The sequence below is a fragment of the Vanessa tameamea genome, chromosome 24, assembly GCF_037043105.1.
Source record: "Vanessa tameamea isolate UH-Manoa-2023 chromosome 24, ilVanTame1 primary haplotype, whole genome shotgun sequence".
NCBI classification, from domain to species: Eukaryota; Metazoa; Arthropoda; class Insecta; order Lepidoptera; family Nymphalidae; genus Vanessa; species Vanessa tameamea.
Genome location: NC_087332.1, coordinates 6,066,608 through 6,091,304, shown reverse-complemented (window position 1 = coordinate 6,091,304; position 24,697 = coordinate 6,066,608). Strand labels below are relative to the sequence as shown.

The 24,697-nt window shown below is 29.9% G+C and overlaps 1 protein-coding gene across 6 annotated transcripts; it reads left to right on the top strand.

The window, feature by feature from the left end:
- The first annotated feature begins 751 nt into the window (after positions 1-751).
- On the top strand, positions 752-8,878 carry LOC113402637 (leucine-rich repeat-containing protein 15-like). Of its 6 annotated transcripts, none has more exons than XM_026642933.2 (3): positions 788-875; positions 4,105-4,179; positions 7,277-8,878. In XM_026642933.2, exon 3 carries the CDS (start codon positions 7,277-7,279, stop codon positions 8,567-8,569), a length of 1,293 nt encoding a protein of 430 aa, XP_026498718.2. In that variant the 5' UTR covers positions 788-875; positions 4,105-4,179; the 3' UTR covers positions 8,570-8,878. The 6 variants fall into 6 exon arrangements, with proteins under 6 accessions (XP_026498719.2, XP_026498718.2, XP_026498713.2 ...); XM_026642931.2 differs by lacking the exon at positions 788-875 and adding an exon at positions 965-1,214; XM_026642930.2 differs by lacking the exon at positions 788-875 and adding an exon at positions 3,593-3,836.
- Positions 8,879-24,697: the final 15,819 nt, after the last annotated feature.

The following is a 24,697-nucleotide window of genomic DNA, read 5'->3' as shown; positions in this document are numbered from 1 at the left end:
CGTTTTATTAACATCAGCAAAATACACTTGACGTACCAACCGTGTTGTATGAATATATTATTATCTTTATATGTATATAATTTTGTACATAAAATAATATAATATTTTGTATACTTACTAGAAATAATAAAAAAGACGTATTAGGTAATATTGGTGACAAAATGAATAACGTATTCTTTAAAAATATAATTGATTCATTCTTTTTAACGCCAAATAAGTACGTCACCAAAATGTTTTCTCAGAAATAAACCTTCTTTTTCTTTTTTTTTAAGTAATTCTATTTATGTATGTTGATATTTGTTATGTTGAAAGTTTAATAGAAACTTAATACTCGCTTCTTGATTATCAAAAATATAACAAGTCCGGGAAGAAATACCTCAAAACTTAGTAGAACGGGCAAAATATATTCTGCGGATTTGTGTTTTCCAGAAAGATAACAATTTTGTTTAACAAACGTGAATTTAAAGGCCATCGTTTCATACAAGGAATGCCATCATTTAAAAAGTAGTTAGTTTTTAAATTCCTGAAGGATTTTTAAATTTTACAGTTGTATCGATACAGTATAATAAAAAATTATACACAATACATTTTGACGTATTGTGTAATTATAAAATTGTTATAAAATTTTTAGCAATGGCAAACTTGAGTATGACGTCAGTTTCGTTAACCGTTATTTTCGCCTCTTTTTCGAATCAAATGCTATAGGTTAGAATGAGACGGCTACAATGCTACATAGTTCTACTTTAAACCTAACCAGTTTGAGTTTTATTAGCTACAAGGTAAAACTTATACGAAAATCGTATTTAGTTTAGTTAGCTTTATTACTTTAAAGAGTTTGAAATAATTGTCACGAGAGTACTGATTTAAGTAAAGATGTAAGTGTTTTTTTCATTTATAAATATAAATTAATCTTCACAATACCATAATTAAAGACACTATGTTTTCAGTAGATATCTTGTGTCTACAGTGTCTCAAAATAGTATGCACAAAATGTTATAATAGCGGACTTGGTCTTGGATCAATTCGAAATGTATCTCGCACACTACGTTAAGCGATTATAATGACTAAAAGAGGTGATTTGTATTTAAAAAAAACTTTAAAAATGGGTGGTTAGTGAAATTACGTATCCTTAAAGTGTAAACATTGACGAAACAACGATATTTTAAACATTGAAACAGTGATGGATGATGCTTGGAATTTCACAAAGAAATAACGTAAGGATATGTTGCATTTGTATGTAAAATGTATAGGTTACCTTATTTAAATTGTTATTATTGCGATGTTATTTTTTTATTGAAATCAATACTATGAAATAATATCAATACTGTACAAATGTTTTAATGTTTTAATATTAGTATACTTTGTGCAATTCACTATAAAGAAAAATCTTTATTTATGTATATGTCTTTGCTTATGTGTTTAAGAATAGACGGAGTTGGTCCAATGCCAACATAAATATTAGCGTTCGGCATTACTAAATCCAGCTCATGCTAATATTAGCTGAACGTTTACTATAATTTATACAGATATTATATTTTTTGTCCTTTCAAATGATCGAACACTATTCATTACCATTAATTTAACATGTAATACGTGATTCCATAGGGTAGATAGGTATGATCTTCCTCCAATTTTATAAAAACAAAAATCCTATATCCTGGAAGGAAGTAGGTACAAGTCGAATAACAGTAGTCAAAAAAACCCATAGCAAAAAAATACCTACAAAAGTTATCGCAAATTCTATTTAACATTATGAAATTAAATTCGACCTTGTATTCCTTATGTGAGCATTAGTCAGAGCACATAATGTAATATATTATAAACTTATATTATATGTTAAGTACATGTATGTATTTTCAAAATAATATCGCAAATTTTATAAAATTAATAAATTACTGCCTCGCTTTCTGTGTGTACTACATCCTCATCGCAAAAAAAACCAACGATGAATAGTTAATTTATTGTGTGCGTCAGGCTGCGGCGATGCGACGCTGATGTAATTTTTTATCTCATTCCACTACGAATGTGTAAGCGAGAGTTCCGACTGTCGGGAGAACTCGTGTTCAGTCGGTTGCGCTCGGAGGTCAGGAAGTCAATCCTCCTAATTTACGAAGTTCGCTGTTCAGTTTCAATACGGTTTCGATTTTATTACTTGCCGACTGCGACGACATTCTCATTAGTGATTCTTCTATTTTTGAATCTAGATCTAAGTTTCCATGATGTTACTTTATGTTAAAATCAAGCGTTAATAATAAATATTTATAAATTAATAATTTAGGGTACAAATGTATTGCAGATATTAAACTGTAATTGTACATAAAGTACAATATTATTTATAAAAAAACGGAATAAAAAAAAACTAAGGATATTTCTGAGGAAAAAATATAACAAAAAAAAATACTAAGTAATAATAATCATCACAAAATGCTTCAATCGTGATGATTCAAAAAAACAAATAACAAGTAAAAAAGTAAAAAAAAAATCAAATAAAATATAAAGAGTAAAAAAAATACAATGCATTTAAAAAAAAAGAAACTATACGGATCAATACGTCAGCCACCGTGAAGAAACGCGAGATCAGCAGACAGCAAAACACAGCGGTCTAATTTAGCATGTGTTTATGATTCTAATGCAATTTTTTTCTTTGCTATGTGTTTGAGAATGATATATAATAATAAAGATATACATAAATCGTATAAGATTGAGTTGCAAGTAGTTTCAGTTCCTATAACAATATCTGCAATTTACAACCTGCATCTGCAAGTTACACTCCCTATAAAAGTAACCCTTATTATATCCCATATATAAGTATATCCGAGCTGTATCGATATCGACAGTACAATTAATATATCCTTAGCATATAATGTGGAGCTATTTGGTCTTAATATGGAACCTTGACGAACGCCTCTTTTAAAGGATCAACAGTCCGAAAGAGACTTTGAGCCAATATTCTTTGATCTTGAAAAACCTTTGATACTAAAGACTGAGACTGTAATTTTTACTAAAATACGTACCTTATGTTGAAAAGAAGATTAAAACTAATTACTAATAATTCGAGTAGTAACGTATAAGCACCGAGGCAATTCAAATTAGTCTAGTATTATTATACTTACAAAGGTTAAGAAGTATAATAATAATCAATGCGTCGCTTGTTAAGTGTTATCTAGTGCATTAAGCTTGACGTTATCATGTCATCGTTATCGCTTAATCAATACTAGTATAATATATAATAATAAAATATGAGACTAAATTGGACTATTCACAATTTAATTTTATTACATTTGATATATTTACATAAGAATGAACAAAATGGACTAAACACAAACGTCAACAAACATTCAACATTTATGGGACGAGGGACTTTAGGAGGGAGGATGTATATTATATTATTTTAAAGAAGTTTTATTTTTTTGTTCATTGTGGATGTCAACGTCACGCTGGCTGAAGACGATATCGGTTCATGCACTTGACATGCTAATTATACAAGCAATACAAGCTATTTACTTTTTGTTTGCAGATATTAAAAATGTCTAGAGAAATACCTATACAACAATGTCTAAAATTGACAATTACATAAATATTTAAGTTATTTGTAAATAAAAATGCACTACAAGAGATCACGGGTTTATTTAATTGTAATATAATATTCGCTTATATGTTATGATTTAGTAATAATTCTATAAATATTATTTTATCGTTTGACGTCGGGGTCGATAACTAGTAATACCACTAAATACCCGTGACTATTTAGATCGTCCTCAGTTTCATTATTTCCCATCATACAGGACGACGTCCTTTCGGTGTACTTGTATAAGTGGACTTCCCGACCAAAAGTGGTTCGTCATTTTTTTATTCATTGTGAATTAATATTATGGGTAATTGTTAAAACAAAATTAAAACTACTGTGACCCGAGGTCGTTTATATTGTCTTTATTTAAAGGCAGTTTAAATTTATTTTTTGTATGAGTGGCAATGTTTATTTGGCTGTATGATAAATATCTGAGTATTCTATGGCCATGCACAGAAAAAATCAAAATGTTTGTAAGAAATATAAAATAAAAAATGAATTTATGAAAGTTTGAATGTTGTGTCATTGGTTTGCAGTTTCGGAGCTATATGAGTGACAAACGATTGAACATGGTTTGAACCATCAATATCATCAGTAGCAATAAGGTGACGGTGAGTTTACATTGTATACATATGCCTGGAAAAATATTTAAAAAAAAATAACATGACGCAAAAATCGTAATCATAAAAAAAAAATAAAGAAAATGGAACAAAAAACTGAAATATTTAAAAATAGATAATAATTAATAATAAATACGTATCTGTAATTTAGTTCAAAAGCAACATTAGGCGGGAAATTTAAAAAAAAACCGCTGGTTTCCAGAAAATCGCATCTAATTTTATTTATTCAAATAAATAATGTATCGATGAAGTGACGTTTGATTTTTTAAAATATTATTTTTAAAATAAAAATTAATAATGAACAACTACTAGTCTCACTTTAAAAAAAAATAATACAATTAAATTTTGGCGGGATAATCTATATCTCTCTTATATTTATATTTTATATTTTTAAAATACAAAATAATAATGAAGAACTACTGCAGTTACACTTTAATAAAAAAAATTATAATACATTTCAATTTTGGCGGGAAAATCTATATCTATATTTATATCTGGAGTTCACTTCAAGTAGTCTAAATTTAAAGCGAGCGAAACTGTTTAAAGTTCGACGTAATAATAATATTATGCATATCCCAAAACATTCGAAACGCTTAGTATTTTCTGGGCGAGTTTATGTGTTTGATACTTTATCTGTTTGGCATTATAAAAAACATCTCATTTATTAATATGTGATATGAGATTATATATTATATATACCTCCAAAGCGAAACGAATGAGGAAAACATTACTTTTTCCTTTTTATTTTATGAAATATTTTTAGTATATCAAATACCTATTTAAATATACGATAGTTAAATATGATTATAAATAATAAAAAAAGTATGTATGTTTGAATTTATCATCTGTGCACATTGCTGCTGAAACATATACATCCTGTTACAATGACTGACACTGAATTTTATGATAATGATTGACACTGATATTGTAGGTATATACTAAAATTGTAACAAAGCTTGTCAAACAAATGTCCTATGTGCTAAACAAATGTCCATAATATATTATGTGTAGTCTGTTATCATATTCGTTCTGGTTGAGGTATATATTGATAGTAATATTATCAATAGATAAGTCAGAGGCAAAGGGTAAATAAATATAGATATTTTAAATTTCGAAGTATATCAGGGCACTTTCATATATTTAGTACTAATAGGCTAATCGTTCCGGCTTCGTACGGGTAGAATAGGGATCTACAATTAACGTTCATACCATCGCTACAGATTACAAAACAAAGTGCCCCAACACTAAACACTAAAGCAAAGTCCCACACTAAAGACAAATTATGTATGTTTATATAACACGTTGTTTGAAAAAGTAAATTATAACCGAAAAAAGCGACGGATGAAATTATCAAGTGCTTAATTTGTGTTTATAATTCATCTCTTGCACATCGTGACTCGTAAGGAAACCTGCATGTGTCGGATGAGAATACGCTACAATTGTATCCACCAAGTCGCACTGGATAAGCTCACCACTTCAGGAGGAGCTCTTCTCCATAGCCAATGGGATATACAGGCTAACAAAAAAATAAAAGTAACACTTTTATTTTATTAAATTCTAAATAGAAAAGATTCTCTTTTTTTTTATTCTTAAAACAATTCATGAGAGAAAAGTCGCGGTCGGACAAATATAAGCTAAATTAATTTATTATATGTACTTTCTTATCTGAGTGCTATGTGCAATTTATAGTTTATTATTAAGTAGAAACTAACCTTTCGATAAGATAAGGACATGTTATGTAGTCAATACAGCTATACGTACTCGTATACTTTAACATGACTAGCATTTTAGCCTTACCATACACGGATTTCTATATATTTTTAAATTTATGTCATGTTACGATAAATATTGAATACAATATTATGAAATTTATACTTGTCACGTGAATAGCCTTTTTTTAAAGTCTCTCGTGATAAGTGAAGCGCAGTTACTTGTATATCTTCTGGTAGAAATTTTATGTATATTAGTTTAATTGTTTTTTCAGTCAGCCATAACAACACAAACGTCCGCTCATTTATTAGTACAAATAACTTTAGTTTTAATTGATATAAAGAGATAATTTTTAATAAAAATATAACGTTCACCGCTGACCTTAAATATTATTGTAACCTATCATTCGCAACAAGCGTGATGAGTTATGACAGCAGCGTCTGCTCCAATGTACCTAACATGCTCACTTGTGTGCGTAACAATCGTTGGAAATACGCCCACTACTGTAAGTCATGTTGTTTAAAGTGCAATAAAATTGCTAGTGAACTGAGTGAACTATTGCAACATGCATAAATTATTTAAGGCTTGAGTTCCACGTTATAAATCTTTCGAGTATTTTTACATCTACTTTAAATACACAATTATTTATATTCTGGAAAATCTGTATGGGTTTAGGAATCTGTAGAAGAAGTTATTTTATATTTTATAAGCGTTTAAGGACATGGATATGTGTGAAATTTTGCAGTAGATTTTAAATAGCAGCTCCAAGAGTATATCATCGATATTTGTCAAATTTGTACCAAATAGTTATTAATTTGTACAAAAAAATCGACGGGCATGAAATCAAGTTAATATTGGCATGTGATCCAGTAAAATGTACTTCAAAGTTTCAATTTTCTAGGTCGAAGTGAACTAGCAATCAGGCGAAATCAATTTTAATTTGAATTGCCATACGGATCGGATTGACTTGTCAAACTGTTATTTTAAAACCGATAGTAATATTCGTAATAAACAGGATCAACGAGAAAGTAAGACAAAAACTCGAGCGCCCTTTCAGCTCCAACCCAGTCTCGAAATGCTATTGTGCAATTTAAACAAAGGACCAAATATATTATAAAAGCTATGGATTTTTACGTTGATAGGACAAAAATTAAATGTGCTTAGGCTGACGCTGAACGATAGTAATTTTTGGAGGCGTAAATACCGTTCTTTATACTGCATTCGGTTTCAGTAAAAGTCGGACTGATGCCAGACGACGACGCAGTAAGAGTTTGGCGACCCAAAGAAGTTATTTGAAACTAAAATTTACGCGACCGGTTTATCTCCTTTGGTGTCATCCTTGTTGATTTATTTTTCTCATTAGATGTTTTTATTTCAGATGGCTTATCTTCAGCAGTACTGGAGTATTTACGTCCTGTTTACAATTTCCGTTTTAGTTGAAACGATTCCAACGTGTAAATACATTGATAGCCGAGACGTCGAAGTTGTTTGTAATAAAAATGGTGATACAAACTACGTTCTAAAACGGGGTCTTGTGTCTGACAATAATAGAACAATAAGCTTATCCCTTCAGGGATGTAGATTATCTGATGTAGATAATGATTCATTTAAAAACCTAAACTCTCTGAAATATTTAGATTTGTCACAAAATCAAATATCTAAAGTCAAATTAGATTCTCTCGATAGTTCCAAGCAGTTAATATATTTGAACCTCTCTCATAATTTATTTTCTGAGTTACAGCCTGGCTCTTTTGATAAAACGCCCAACCTAGATGTACTTGATTTGTCGGGGAATCGATTAATGTTAAATTTAGGAATATTTGATCCCTTAACAAAGTTAAGGCACTTGGATCTTTCAAATAACAATTTGCAAGGTAAAGATCTTGATCCATTTCTTTTTGGTCACAATACTCAAATTCGTTATTTAGATTTATCTATTAATGACATGAACGATGCCCCACATACACTATTAGATGCTGTCCAAGTGCTAGAATTATTGAATTTAGAAAGATGTCTTCTTAAAGAAGTGCCAAAATTTGCAATTAGAGCGAATCTTAAAACAATGAAACATTTGATTCTATCTACTAATCAAATTACAGACTTAGGAGATGGTACAACATTCATAAACTTAGTAAATTTAGAAAAACTTAACATAAATGATAATGCTTTGGAACAAATACATGGAGATGTATTTAAACCATTAAAAAAATTAAAGGTTATAGTACTTAGAGCTAACAAAATAAAATATTTGCCAGATAATCTATTTACAAATATGAAAAATTTAGCTAACATTGATTTATCTAATAATATAATAGATACGGTTCCCGTCAATGCCTTTCGTGGGACGTCTGTGAAGAATTTAAATTTATCAAACAATAGGTTCACATATTTGACTGATAATTTTGCTTTGGAACTGAGAAATTCTGGTGCGAAATTGACAAAGTTCTACTTTAACCAAAATCCTTGGCAATGTGCATGCCTAATGGCTCTACTGAGCGAAGTTAAGAAGCTAGAAATAACTTACAATAGTTTACATTATGATGGCAAGTACCCGATTTGCGTGACAACGAGAGATGTCTTTTGCAAAAGACACGATACATTTAACGCAGTATTTACGGAATTATATGACGACATAGTTTCAGCGGGAAAATCTGTTGAGGAACCAATTTGAGAACCAGGAGTTTACGTATACCTCTTTATTAAATGTTTAAGCTAAGTAGCTTTCGCCTCAAGACTGATATCGTTGGTATAAGGGATGTGTGAATCATTTAATCGCAGATCAAATACTTTGTAAGTGACCTCGTGAATGACTGATTATTTATTATTGAATATGTTGTTGAATGAGTTATCCTTTTGCCTTCATTAACATTTTAAAATAGAAATACGATGTATCAAGTAATTACCTTTTATTTTATGTAAGTATAAGATTGTTTTTGATTTATAATTTTACTGCTTGTGTAATAAATGATCTATCCTTTAACTGATTATTTTATTCCTAGTTACTTTAAATTCATTTATTACAGTATTCATTCTATAGAATATAATTTTAATAGCTAACAATTTTAAAGTTACACTGGCTCAATAAAACGGACACAACAATACTAAGTACAGTGGACCCCCGGTAATCCGACAAACGTTTTGCAGGGCAGTGTCGGACTATCGAAATTGTCCAATTATAGAGTACTGTCTAAAACGGCCAATAGTCCGGAATATTTCACAAAAGAGTACCTTGTGATCCGACAAATTACATTATTATATGTTATACTGTAAAGTATAAAGTCTAGCTATCACATGTAGTCAAATTCAAACTAAGCAATCAGAATCAAAACAAAAACGCGTTGAGCACAATAGTGGTGGCGCACAGGTTGTAGCCTGCTCAATCATGCATTGTCTACATAAGCGAAGATTGTCAAAAAAATATTCAATAGTAATAGACACGGCGGATTACAGGGGGTGCAGGATTAGCCAGGAGCCGGATTACCGGGAGTCCACTGTATCGCTGTTTGGCGTAAGAATATCAAACGAGTGGGTAGTACCTATCCCGACCGGCATACCCAAAGCCCTACCACCAAGTAATACTGGATTAAATTGGCTATTAATTAGAAATTACGAAATAAAAATTATATAAATTTGTACGAATATTTAGGCTATTTGAACATTATTTGACAAATGTCGCAAATACCATTAAATATTTACAGTTGTTTTTAGATTGTTATTAATGAAATTTATTACAGGTAGTATTTAGACATGGAAATAATATATTATTTATTGAAAATAATATATATGTATATGTATGTATAAATTATCGTATGTTTGTTGAAAATATATCTTATCGTCGAATTGCGGTTAACCAAATTGTCCACACGCAGTTATTCATAGCAATTTTATCATCGTGGACGATGTGAATTTAAATGATTTATTTTGACTTAAATTAATGTGTCTGAAAAATGTTACCTGTGTAGTAATAGGAAATGGCACGTATTATAATATGACTACACAGCAGCTCTCATGATAGTAAGATCTTGTGAGTTCCAAAAATAGAGTTATTGAATATGTAAATTATCCCAAGTGGAAATATCTCTGGAAGAACCTGGAATGCCAAGGTCTTAACCGAACATTGCGTGTAAAATGGACATTTGCTTTACCTGGACAAGTAGCATAGTTTTCATGAGATTATTTTTTGGTTATAAATGATGTCTTGCTCGTCAGTAAAGTAAAACGTTTTCAATCCATGTTTCCTACCTACACTAGAGCAGCGTGGTCTAATTCCCTCTAGGAGAAGAACACACAGTCGAGAGATACGCTAACATTGCGTGTTAATATGAGTTCAAGTATCAACACTCTTTTCCATCTAAATGAAAACGACAATAAGTAAAATTAAACAAAAAATCACACGCCTTCAAAGTAACAATACGAATACATTCTGAGAAAGGGAAAGAGGCAGGACTTTATAGGCTGTTGGAGTTGTATCGAGGCACGTTTCGTGCATGAATATCTGATTGATAATTGTTAAATTGATTTTTATTTTTTTGACTTTAACGCAACCATACTAGACCGAATCATATTAGAGACCAATCCAAGTGGTTAGATCACTCGAATCTTTGCAAGTACTCTTAGCTTGGATGCGTTTAACAAAAAATCCCCGAATCATTCATACGCGCTTACGATTTGAGTTGAGATGCGTCTGTTCTGCTAGAACTGCAAAGGTAAACGAGAATACAGTATTACTTGTTGCACATTCAGACAGACCGCTCACTATTAGTTATCTTTAAGTGTTTATCAACTGTCAGCTTTGTTTGTCATTGATATCGTAATCGTATGAAATTCTAAACTTATTACAATCGGGGAAGTGTATGTACTTTGCGTTATCGATTCTATGGATTATTCAAGTATACTTATATAGTCTCATTTCAGGTGGAACTTCAAAGTTTAACGTTTATACAACTGTAATATGTAAGGATAGTATTATTAATAAGTACCTATAGATTAAAGATTAAAGATATTATAAGATATTATTAATCCATGGACGGACAAACAGCATATTATATGTTTGAATGTCGTTGTTGCAAGACTATTATATTTAACTACTACGAGAAATACATTATAAATTCGCGCTTGAGAGAAATTGCTATTTTTTTTTAATCAATCACAATATCATCAAACTTTTGTTTCCATGATGGATGATGGTTTAGATTTGACCCGGTAGATGGCGTCGATCTAGATATAAAATTATTATATCAACAAGACGAAGTCGGAATGGCAGTTAGTAATAAATATAAATAGAATAGAATAAACAGAAAAAAACAGTATAATATATATAATATTATAAGTAACATACACGGGTACATATGTATAATGTAAATTTAAAGTGTGTAAAACGTGAGCATAGTTAGTTATTATATCATTTAATTGTTAAACCTTGAAACTACAGTATTCTACTTATTTTATCATAACATAATAAGGGTTAAAAAAAAAAAAAATAGCCCGCTGAGTTTCTTTCGCCGGTTCTTCTCAGGTCCGAGGTGCTAAATTCCGAACCGGTGGTAGATTTTTGACAATCAATAAGCAAGTGTAAACACTTCTATATTGAATAAAGATTTTTGACTTTGACTTTGATTTTGAGATCTACAAAATAGTAATAACATCAAATAAAAGTATTTTTTATGTTAAGTGAAGCGCTCTCTATTGGCGTCTTGTATCATTACGTAGTATTAAGTCCACAATACGTTACAGCTTGTTATTCATAATAGTACGCCGCTAATACGATAGATGTCGCTACGTATGTGGTACGTAATAGATCATAATAAGTTCGCAACAACACTGTTGTAATAATCAATTACAAAATTTCTGTTATGATTTTTTCTTGATTCACAATATCAAAATAATAAAGTTATTATTATTTAATTCACAATGCTACATTACATATCATATAAAACATATAAACGATAAATAACTAAGTTTAAAGCGTTTGGCAAATATCTGCAGTTCGATTCTGCAAGAAATCACTTCGTATCTCACTCGTTTGATACGTGTATCCTATAAATTTTATAATTATTATAGTCGATGTCTTAAATCATATTCTGACATTTCATGCTCGTATTCTGAGGTGAATTTCGAGTTTCTTGTTACAGAATAACCAAAACAGAACAGACCAACTGGTCATTCTTAGATGTACTTAGTATTAAATGGCATGTTTACATCATTTTTATATATGAACAATTATGAAGGTATATAAAAATCACTTTGAAGCTATAATGCTGCGTTAATTTCAGCAAAATAACATAATCCCATATTATTAAATATATATCTATTAATATATCTATTAAAATTATAAACGCAAATCGGTTAATATAGTGCTATTGCAAGTAATTCAATATATTATATTTGTAATTTATAGAGAATTTTAAATTATCACGGTTCTGCCAAATGGCGTGGAAGGGCCGAGCGGAATTGGTAAAAAACGGCGATCTCGTGCCAGATAATTAAGGCTTTGAGGAATCATTTTATTAGAAAAAAACGTTTCGCCTTACCTGACATATCAAACTATTGGCAGCTACAGGCGGATCCAATAATGACATTTAGTTTTTTTTTTTTTAATAACTTACTTTGATAGAAAAATAAACAGTTTTTATTTTTTCAGATTTGTTCTTGTACAATCGTTCTTATTTGCTCTAAAAAGATGAATTATTTCATCGTTAACTATACATTTTTCTCAATTATTATTTAAAAAAAAAAAACTTTTTGTATTCATATTTATTATCATTCGTATTGTTTAAATATAGTTAATTTATTAGAAGCTACTTACCTACAGTTAATAATAACGCTTAAATTGTAAAGTTATGAGAGAGCTTCATTTATATTGAATAACAAAGTTTTATATTTTTTGTCTTGTTATATTACGAAAAAATCGTTGCTATATTTTATTTTAATGAGGGATATATTTCAAATCAAAACTCTTTATCAAGTAGGCTTTTAAAAGCACTTTCAAATCCATAGGCTTAATACCATAGGTTCGGAATGTAGATTCTACATCTCAGTGGTTATTCTTACTAGCATAGCATAGCATTTTGAAATGAAATTTACCTATGGGATGTGTACATACATATTATACTATATAATGTGCTGAGCGAACATAATCACCCCGTGAATACAAAAGGCAACGCGCGAACTTGTCCGCATTTAATCTATCCGATATGTGATATGAAAAAAAACCATCCGATCTTCAACTTTTTTACCGTACACCAAAAGAAATTCTGATAAAAAATACCGATTTCGCAGATGTTGATTTTAAAAATTTCTTGCACGTGTTTTGGGAGATTTTTTTGCGTCCTCCTGTGCGGTCTTGTGTCGGGTATAAAATTGTCTAAAATTGTTTAGAGTAGGCCTAATTAGGAATAAATTGCGGTGAAAGAATGCGAATATTAGTTGCAGCTGTCAATTCTGAAACGCTCTTAATTTAAACTTTCGATAGAAAATGTTTTAAAAAAAGTCTTGTCTTAATATGATTTGACGCATTTCGTTTAGTTAAGATAAAGTCTCTGTTAAAATGTAATCTACTGATGTTGACATTAATGACAAAGACGTTACACAAACAGCCCCAGAAAAGTGCATAGCTTATAAAAAAATAATATTTTTTCTGTGGTAAGATAAAATAGGAATATCTAAGCAAAAGCAAAAGTTTCTGTCCATCTGCAGCTGACTGGCACGAGCCATACGCTCCTAATTGTTGTCGAAAATTATAAAAAATATAAAAAAAAAAACAAATTTAGCGAGGAAGGTAAGGCAGGAAGAGGCGGCATATTGCGGCTACTTCCGTGGATTGCAACAAGCATGAAATTAATATGGATACGATTGTCAAGACGTAGATTAACTAATTGTTATCATATATATCTTGTTTTCGACCGTTTGAGACTGTATGTGACCATATTATATATGTGTTGCATATGTTTATATTACACTCATTTTGTTTTAAGAGATTGTTACGTCCAATATTGTAACCTTATATATTTTCACATTCAACTATTTTCTCACGATAAAACTTAATAACACTTTAATATTCTTGGCAATTGTAATAATTGCAATGCTTAAAACTTATATATTAATGTCACGAAGAAATTTCGAGATTGTCCTCACAATTCTTTCGTCAAGGTTCTTACTTTTTCTTAATTTGATCAACAATTGTTTGCACTATAATGCGTCTGTGAGATGAAAAGGGAAATTGTAAAAAAAATGGCTCGTGCTCAGACTCTCGTTTTTTACGGAAACATAAGTATGTTTTTTTTTGTTTTTTTTATTTAGTTGAAACGCAGTGAAATTATTTTTTAAGTGACATGTGGTTAATGACAAAGATTCGCAATACGCAGATGTAATAAAACATGGCGCAGGTTTAGGAAAAAATATTTATTGCTTTAGGTATATATTTTTTGTACTGACAATATTAAATTATATTATATTGTTTATTAGATTATCCATATCTGTTTTTCAATAGTCGAATATAAATATGTAGTTTTGTTTTTCATTTCTAATTTTAATAAGTATTTAATTTAACCTTATGTAGGTAAAACTTTTTTTAAATTTGTAAATACACGCAGGTCAATTGTTTACAGTACAAGTATAGAAAATATTAAAAATCTTCTAATTTAAATATTTAAAAATATATATTATACATGTGAATCAATGCTTACATAATATTTTTAAAATTACAAAACAATTGCACTCATTATAAACTACTCTTGACTAAGACTACTTATATCAGCGGAAGTTTGGCACATGCGGCGATTAAAGGTCCTAGAAAAAAACATAGTTTTATTTGATCTTTGCGCTTTTTAGCAGTTTTTTTTTTCAATTTTTATCGGCATGTGTCGTTTTTATATTGACCAGATGTTGTATGCAGATGACATTTTTTTCTGGAAGTGCGATTTTTAGTGGTTTGTCTGTTTTGCCTTTTTGATGGCAGATGTTTTGCATATTTACTTTTTTACATTGTTTAATAAGTATTTGATTATAGATTACCATTAATCTATAACCAAATACTTATATGGCCTTTTTTCTATTGATTTATGGTCTTAAAATTCAAAGATCAAAGATCATACTTCAAAGTTGAAACTTACAAAATTCAAAGATCATACTTTAAAAAAAAATTACTGAACAATATGTATTAAAGAATATATACTATATATATTTAAAAAAAAAATATATCGATTATTTCGAAAATCGAATATTACGTGTAAGTACCGTAGACAATATGTACTATATACAATACTTACACACACTTAAATGTTGAGTTTTTTAATACAGCATTGTTTCTCTAATTCCTCTAAATAATATTTATAAATAAGGCTGGGGTTAAAATCGGAAAATTGGTATTATAATCAAGTCGAGTATCTAGTGTCAAAAATGTTTCGTACAGATTAACTTTGCTGAGAGTTTGATGAATTGGAAACACTTGACACTTAAAAACGTACCTTCACTTAGATCTACATGGTCTGATGCATCGTGGCTATAAACGCCTATTTAATTAGTGTTGCCATTATTGAATTGTAAATTTGTGGAAAAAAATTATGAATTTTCATCTTTTCAATATTTTTTAATTTCTTACGTTTTATTATTGCTTACGTCAACAGCTACAGACAATTAATGCAAATCGGTTGAGAAACAGAGTAGAATAATGTTCTGCCTTTGACAATTTATACAGAGATATGAAAAAGTTTTGTCAAAATAATACTAACATCTTTGTTTATCATTTTCTCTTTGTATATCTATGTCTATATCGTTGTACTATTTAAAAAAAACGAATGCCGTTTTACATTTTTACAAAGATTTTTAACTTTAATATTAGTATGTATGAATGAGAGCCGAGATGGCCCAGTGGTTAGAACGCGTGCATCTTAACCGATGATTTCGGGTTCAAACCCAGGCAGGCACCACTGAATTTACATGTGCTTAATTTGTTTATAATTCATCTCGTGCTCGCCGGTGAAGGAAAACATCGTGAGGAAACCTGCATGTGTCTAATTTCAACTAAATTCTGCCACATGTGTATTCCACCAACCCGCATTGGAGCAGCGTGGTGGAATATGCTCCATACCTTCTCAACGGGAGAGGAGGCCTTAGCCCAGCAGTGGGAAATTTACAGGCTGATTAGGTATGTTATGTTTATGTATGAATGAAATCTTGCAACTGTTTTTTTTTTATTCTCATTTTAAGAGCTGAGTCATTCGGGTGACTATGTTGCTCTGGTGGGTTACGTAAATATTGTTATTTTCACATTAATTATACTATATTATCTAGTTTCGCTTATTTATATTATGTTTACCTATATTATACATAATTTTAGCTAGCTCTTAAGTATGATTTGCAAGATAAATAATAGATATTCCTTTTGATCTATCTATATATTGAAGAAGAGGTTCGATACGAACACACTCCAATAAATATACATACGTGGTATACATCCTCTAGAGCCCCCGCAATCGGTACAATTGGGAGAAGAAACTTTCTTCATTAAATGTGCAACTGAATTTCAAACCAGTTTACTACAACTAATTAAACTGAAATATTTCGCATTCTTTTGGTGTTACGAGATCGTTCAATCCAGTATGTACTAGATTGTACAATCTCGTAAATAATTTTATTTGTTATAAAAGTAAACGTTCTCAAAAATGCTTATTTATATTATAATAATAATACTCACTGTAATGGTTATTTTTTTAATAAGATAACGAAGATATATTTCTAAACATTCTCATAAAGATTTTACAAGCATAACATTAGATAACACCTTTAGGTAGAAAGTTTCAGAGCTTAAATTGTATTTTACTAGATACATCGATGTTCTAATTTTAAAATTAGCGTATCATTTATTTAGAGGAACGTTTGTTATTTTTATGTAAATCTATATATATATATATATATATTAGCAAAAGATTGATATTAGGCTTTACATTTGACATAAAAAGGCCTGCAGTAAACAAGTCAGCTGATACTGTGTTCCTGAAGTTACGTTGTCTCAGATATTCGTTATGAATGAACAACGGAAAACATTGCTACTAAATCATAAGTAGATTTGGCGCGAAAAAATGGCAATAAAAAATAAAAAAGTAAAATGAAAATGAAAGATAATCTGGCACAGATAACAAAAACATAATTATCTTACAAGAATGTTGCATGCCGTATAAACTTATTTAATAAAAACATCGTTCAGTCTTAGCAGGGTATCAGACGTGTTTCGCGGAAATATTAGGTATTTTGAAAGAAATAATTCGAGACGGTGCGTTTAATAAAATAAAATATAATTGCTATTCAAAAACAAATACCTTAGCCCTGCGGCCAAGGGCACTATCAAAAGCTTTTCGATTTGAATAAATCAGTCCTTTATAGAAATGCAACACTATACAGGAGATATCGAATTATTAAAATTATCTCATTAATATATTAATTTTTAACTATTCTATAAATTCATATTAGACTTATATTTATTAATAAATATCGATATAAAATTAAGTCTTATTCTTAGTCTATATCAGATTAATATATACTAATATATATATATATATACTCGACTCTATTAAAAAAAAATTGTAGATGTTTGTTTACGTGTTACCACAACTCTCATTGTTATTCAGTGATTATGAAATATTTAGTAAAACGAAACGGATTTCTTACATAATAAATAAACGGTTGCGTAGAAATAATAGAATATACGAACAAAATATATTTGCATCATTGGTTACGTACTTTATGTCAAGTCAGGGCAAAGGTGGCTTCTAAGACCCTTATGCGTATACTAAACAATATAACTTTAAATTATATTTGAGTTAACTAATAGTTTAACATATACACGGAATATTATTGTAATATACTTTAGGAACAAAATGAACTTATTCTTTTTAGTATATTTTTTTCAGCTGATTTAATGATTTTAGGTGTAATATTTATATTTGTTTATCTCAGTAGTAATCTATTATACTTTTGTTATTATATTTGAAATTTTCATCAATTTTATACGCCTGTATAACGGCTCCTGGTGTCCTAAAGGAAATCTGTATCTAATGACAGTTATAGTTTTCCGAGCATCCTGTATGCGTGCACTTTTTCAAAACATTTAGAGGTCGACTTTTTGAGTGGTTTTTTCTTGAGATCGAAACCAATTATGCACATTTTTGCCGATGCGGCGCGTTTGACGGTTTCTCGCGAGTGGAGAACTGTTCTCATACTTATGAGGGCAGATTCCTTCAAATAAAAATCGGGAGAGCTGTTTTTGTCCCAGTTTTTGTCGGTATATTGATGAACCTTCCAGGTTTTGAAGGAATTCCGACGCTATTGTGTTTCCAGTACTATATACCTTTAGGCTTAGTTATTTATAAATAATACATAAGATGTTTTTTAAATTAAATAAAAAGAGATCGCAGTGGACGTCGAAGGATCTATTTATTGACTTTTTTCCATTTCAACTGGCTTGTAAGGTAAACATTATAATTATTGTCAAAGGCATAAATTATTGCTTTACGTCAGAATTAAATAATATAATGATAAAATTCAAGAATGTTATTGTTTTTGACCATTTCGACTGAATGAATGGACTGTATTTATGCACTTGCATTCCAATGATATTTATTACTGAGTATTTTATTATTTCTTTTGATGATGATACTTTTGGTATTATTTTTCCTTGATTTTCTAGCTCACGTAGTCTTGTCAGCCTAGACTCTATTGGTGGCTGAGCAAAGAAGACCAGACATTGAAATAATAAAAAAATGAGTTTTATTAAATTAATAATTATCATAAAAATATTTTGACTATTATTGTTTTAACGCGTACAAAACTATGAAACAAATAATTAAATATGAAAAATGATTAAAATATATTTTTTACTGCTCTCCTTAAAATGTCAGAATTTGTTAATTGCCAAATTACAATACTTCTTCCTTCACTACAAATTTTAGATCAATACTTAAGTCATTTAGTATTAGGGCTTCGTGCAAATTTAATTAGGTAGGTGCCACACACACTAGTTATTGTACCAGTAAATATAATACATAACCTACCTGTTCCGATTTGAAGTGTATGCCATCGTCACTGAAGGTATATAGAATATAACATCTTAGTTCTAAGTGTCTGACAATTTGCATTGTCAATCTAACGAATGGTTACTGTTAATCTCTCTATCTATGTGTGATGGTGATCATTCACAATCAGACAGCCAGTTTAAAAAAAAAAAAACGTTTTTTTTAATCTATTACAATTTACACCTAATACCGTAAAAACTTTTTGGTTCTATTATTACATTTCACTACATTTTATCCTTTTTAAAAATAAGATATTTGTATATTATACAATTAAATAAAACAAATGCATACAATCACACACACATTTAGACTGCAATTACTCAAGCATAATCATTATTGAACGTACTTAAACATTCGTTAGTTTCATTGTACGCAATATAATTTCGTAACCATGTGATTATTAATAATAATTAAATACGTGTATATTGTAATGCGACGGTAAAAAAACACGTCGGCATCTCAATCCTAAAATAGATCCTAAAAACAAAGAGTATTTGCAGTCTCCATATTACAAACCTTTGGCGACGCCACCTGTCAAAACAAGATGCAAGGTGGCACGCACCTGACCACCGGCTATTCGTCTATATTTTAATGCTCAAACTATTATGTACTCACTGCATTATTCCTGGTCATCAGACGCTAAAGGGTTTGTTTGGTATTTGTGCGTTTGTAATACGCGAGTTTCTGCTACTGAAATCAGACGGAACTTGTGTTTTATTGTAGGAGTGTTTTAGTATTGCGAAATGTTTTTTTTTTTTAAATTTATATCAAGAACGCACTCATGATACAGATAATTAATAAAATACAATGTAATTCGAATACAAATTATACAGTTACAATGAGAAATAAATACATAATATTAAATATCTATATTTTCGTATGTCGTTTGCTATAGTTTATAGAACATTTTTGGCGTGTATATGCCATACTAAAGATGTGGATTGTTTAGCCTACAATTAAAACTAAGATGCTTTGGCACATTCACGAATGCAATACACTTGTACACATCGTAGGTAAAGAAACTATTACAAACGGCTAAATATATCAATCGTCTTATTTTTCTGAAAAAGCATATCGTTTAAACACAATAAAGTTTATCTGTATATTATACGTAGTGACCGAACAAAATTAAAACGAAAACGAAGGTAGTTACGCTTTCAAATCTATTAACGTATTTTTTTAAAACTTTGTATATATTTTTAACTTTTATTAATATGTGTATAATGCTCAATTTAAAACATTATAACCTAATAACTATATGATATATCTATAAATTATACTAAATATTATTTTAAATCAGTTTCCAGGTTATGTATGTTTTGTTAAAAAATTGCTTATTTTAAGAAACAAAACAATAAAAAATAAATTGATCTTTAACTATAATATAACTTAATATATTTAATAAAAATAACTAAGAAACTCCACTTAATTTGTGAAATTTTATGTATTATAAAATATGATAATGAAACAAAACGTGTTCCCCTGAAACCCATAACGTCCAGTGATGCAAAAAAATAATCTTCCAGGAAATACATTTTTATAAAAGGAATCGTCATTAAATATAAAACCTTCGTGCTTATATATTTACAATATTTTATTGCATTAAAAAAGAGCACGTACTGAAAAGGTGCATCAAAAGATGTTATCATACATTTAACAATACAAACTAGTGATGACAGAAAGGGCTCGTGCGATTTTTTTTACGCGGAAGACGAAGGAGGCGAAAGCAAATACACTCGTCAGCCACAAAGGCTTGGCACACTCCACTCAAGAACTATCGTGTTTCCTTTAATAAAAAAAGATAGCACATGCCGAAATCTGATTACACACCGCCATATTTGATCAAAGGGTTGCCATTTACAAACGCCTAAAAACTACCAATTCAACCTTTTTGCACCCGCGTTTTTCATTCGAAAAAATGCAAAATCGATTCGGCAGATGTCCACAAATAGAAAGGGTTTGATAGGATTTTCAATAAAAAATAGCGGACGCATCGGTAAACAATGGTATAAACCGTTATGGATCGACTGTCAAAATTCGCTATTATAAGTTAAAGAGTTGTTTTTGGACATGATTACTAATTTGATGCGTTAAATAGATCTACCGATAACCAGGAAATTGATATTTTTTTCACATTGTTCCATTAATCAAAAAGAGAATTGTTGATTGTATAAAAAAAAGAAATAAAAAATATATACCTGCAAGAGGAAGAGTATAAAAAATTAAATAGTTTACATGACTTTGTTTTTGATTAATAAAACAAACATAGGTATATTTTATTTGAACGTGTGAATTTCTTTCACATTGTAAATCGATTATCATAAAGAAAATTTCGATATAATTTGCACTGTAAATAACAAGGATTCGAAATTACTTAAGTATGATCGTGCCATTACGCCTTCTAAAGAAAAGTCCTTCCCAAATAACGAACAAAAACCTATTAAGAGCAGCGATCAACATTCTACCAGTATCGGAAACCCTTTTATAGGAAATGTTAAACTATTTTCAATCTTAACACTTTTAAATAAGGTACTAAATGATTCATTGTAAAAGTAAGGACGTTCAAATTATATTGGACATTTCATACTATGGCATGCAACGTAAATTCTATTATCGAGCTCCTTGTACGGAGATGAAAGGGAAATCCCACGGTAATTCCAATAAAAGTACTCTTGTTTTTGGCAGCTTCGTCTTAATTTAACTCGCATTCCTCTCAAAGTGATATTTCGGAAAAAGTGCAAAGTTCATACCTTCGAATGATTAAACTTCAATACTTTCTTACTGTAGTCAAGAATCATTTTGTTTATGGTTAGTAGAATTGTCTATAACATATTCCAATGACAATAAACTTTGTTTACAAAGGCCGTTAATTGACATTACATAATTGGTAAGAGATCGAGCTCTAAAATAATTTATGGTAGACATTATGGATGGAAAAAATGGCGTTTTGTATGTCAGCGATATTCTTAACATTGGACGTTATATTAATAATAGTTATGTTGTTTATAGATTGCATTGTAAGTAATTGATCTAAGTACGATGATTAAACACGTTTGATTGTCGTGATTACCTTGTAAAATGATGAATCGAACATTTGTGAGAGCATACTTAAGTAGGTTGATTAGATTTCATAAAGATATAAAGTAAGGTTGATGACGACTCACAAAAAATGGATTTAATTTATTGCGTAAAATCGAATTTTTTATTCAACATAGAAACATTATTGTGCTTGCGTGTTTATTGTTAAAAATCGAAAACAAACACCCTAGACCCAAAAAGAACCGGTGAAAGACACACAACAAAATTGTTAAGTACTCTATATTTTGAATAAGATTCACTAGTTGGTTGGTTGGCATAAGATATCAATTAATATTTCTTATTTTGTTTTGGATAAAGTAGGACCGTGTGGGGCTAGTCTAGGATAAGGAGTTCTACAAGCAATAGAAAGCCTATACCCAGTAGTGGGTGTCTGGCTTTGTGTGTCGTATGAATTCCTAGGCCATTCATCCAATTGAGTTCAAATTTTGTATAGTTGTCGGTGACATTTGCGTAAAATGTTTATGGCATAGTACCTTTAACGTGCGTAACGTAGGTGGCGCGTAGCTTATATAAAATGATAATAAGTGTCATTATTTATTTTAAGAAACCGTATCTTTACAAATATCAATTTGGTCACTGATTTTACGTTATACGTATATTTATAACATTTCACACTCGTCTATGACAAAATGTTGTTAATTTTCGTTGAATTGAAACATTTTTCTGAGTCGTTATACTCAGATCAATGTCATTAGTGTGCGTCAGGGTCCAAACAAATTCGACATAATATTGGTCCTTTTTTATCGCTTGGCATATTAAGTACGTTTTAAAGTTTAAAGTTAAGTATTAAATCCGTTCTTTTAAAATAATATAACCCATGATACGCGGGACTCTCATACAAAGTTTATTATATTTGGATGTATAAACTATACATTATATATCCAAGTATAATAGATAACTTGTGAGCTATAGACGGACATACTGCTAATATCGTAACCAAAGTGTTTTCTTTTTTGTTGTCAGACAAAACATATTCAGTTGGGGTTTTTAAGTCATAAGATATCGAAAGATAGATTACAAATAGTTTTAAAACACAGAAAATAAGGCTATTGTATTTAAAACTATGTCGGAGATCAAATTAAATCTGGAATCAATCGTCCCACCGAAAATGTATCATGCGAGGAATCTCCAACAACTCCTTATATAGGAGACGGTTAGTGCCGGTCAAAACAGACGATAGGTTAACGCCTTTGAACCATTTTGTAAGGAATTCGAAACTTGTTGGAAACAATTGTCGCGAATATTCATTGTTATGTATGTACATAAGTACCTGCTGTAAATACGTGTACTAATAATATACTTAAAATTTATTTGTATTTTTAGTTAGATTCTCGTGTTGAATCGTTTACTTGGTAGGGGTGCTTTGTGCAAACTAGTCTAGGTGCAATCATCTGATTTTCCGCCAAACAGAAATACATAGTATTCTATATATTTTATATGATATTTACAGCGTCAATGTGTATGAGCGGTGATACCATTTACCCGTGTGATTACCTATTTTTATTTAATTATGATTTCTGTTAGGATGACAGACAAGCAAATAGTGTATCCAAATAATAAATAGTCACCCGCCGCCCATAGGCAATAAATATATTATATAATTTACACTGTCAATGCCAACCAATGGAATGAAGGTGTTATGTCCTTTGTGCCTGTAATTGGCAAACACTTAATATTCAAATTGCTATCGATGCAATTGATGAATATCGATTAAATAAATTAAAACGTTATTTATTTTCCAGATCTCATGTGGCGCATGTGCAGTTCGTATCTTATCTCACCATTATTTATTTTAAAAGTTAGAAGGAATTCTCGGGTGCAGCTATTAATTAATAATAATAGTATTTTTACAATACTTCATAAGCCGTTTTATTGTCTCTGGTGACGCTGTTTCGTTTTTCAAACAGATAATCAGAATTTCAATTCAGCGGGGAAATTCTGATGGAATTAATGGCAGCATTCAATGCGTTCGTGATCTGTGCAGTTGGTATTGTATATTTATTTAAGTTCTCTATTTAAATAAATGTAAAATGTTTTTTTTTATTACATTATATAATAAGACAAATGATATAATAATAATTATAAATTAGCAATTATCAAATTATTGATATTTTTATTGGTTGCACTTTACAGAACAATTTAGATATATTTAAGTCATTCCGACAAACATCTTCAATTAATCTTAATTTATTATTATGTTATTTATTGTACAATTAAAATAAATAGTGTTCATTTGTTTCTTTTTTTCTAAGTACGACCTTAATATTCAAGCGGATTGCGATAGATCTGCTAAAAAACGTCCTGCCTTCTAATGACTACTAACCGAGACGACTAACCTATTTGAGAATGGAAGAGCAAAAATTGACATTAAATAAACGTACTATATTATTTTCTTCGTAAAAATAAATCAAATAAATACCATTACCACAAGTCATCATTACAAATATCTATATTATTTGCAAATATCATGTGTGTTATGAAAATTCAAACTTGTTTGGTGCTATTACGACAGGAGATTGTTAGTAGAATTTTATTGCAATATTTATTGCATCGAAAATCTAAATAGATAAAATCTTCGGTTGGCAAATCATAAGGTTATTTTCAAAGATACTAGCTGCCCGTCTCTACTCCGT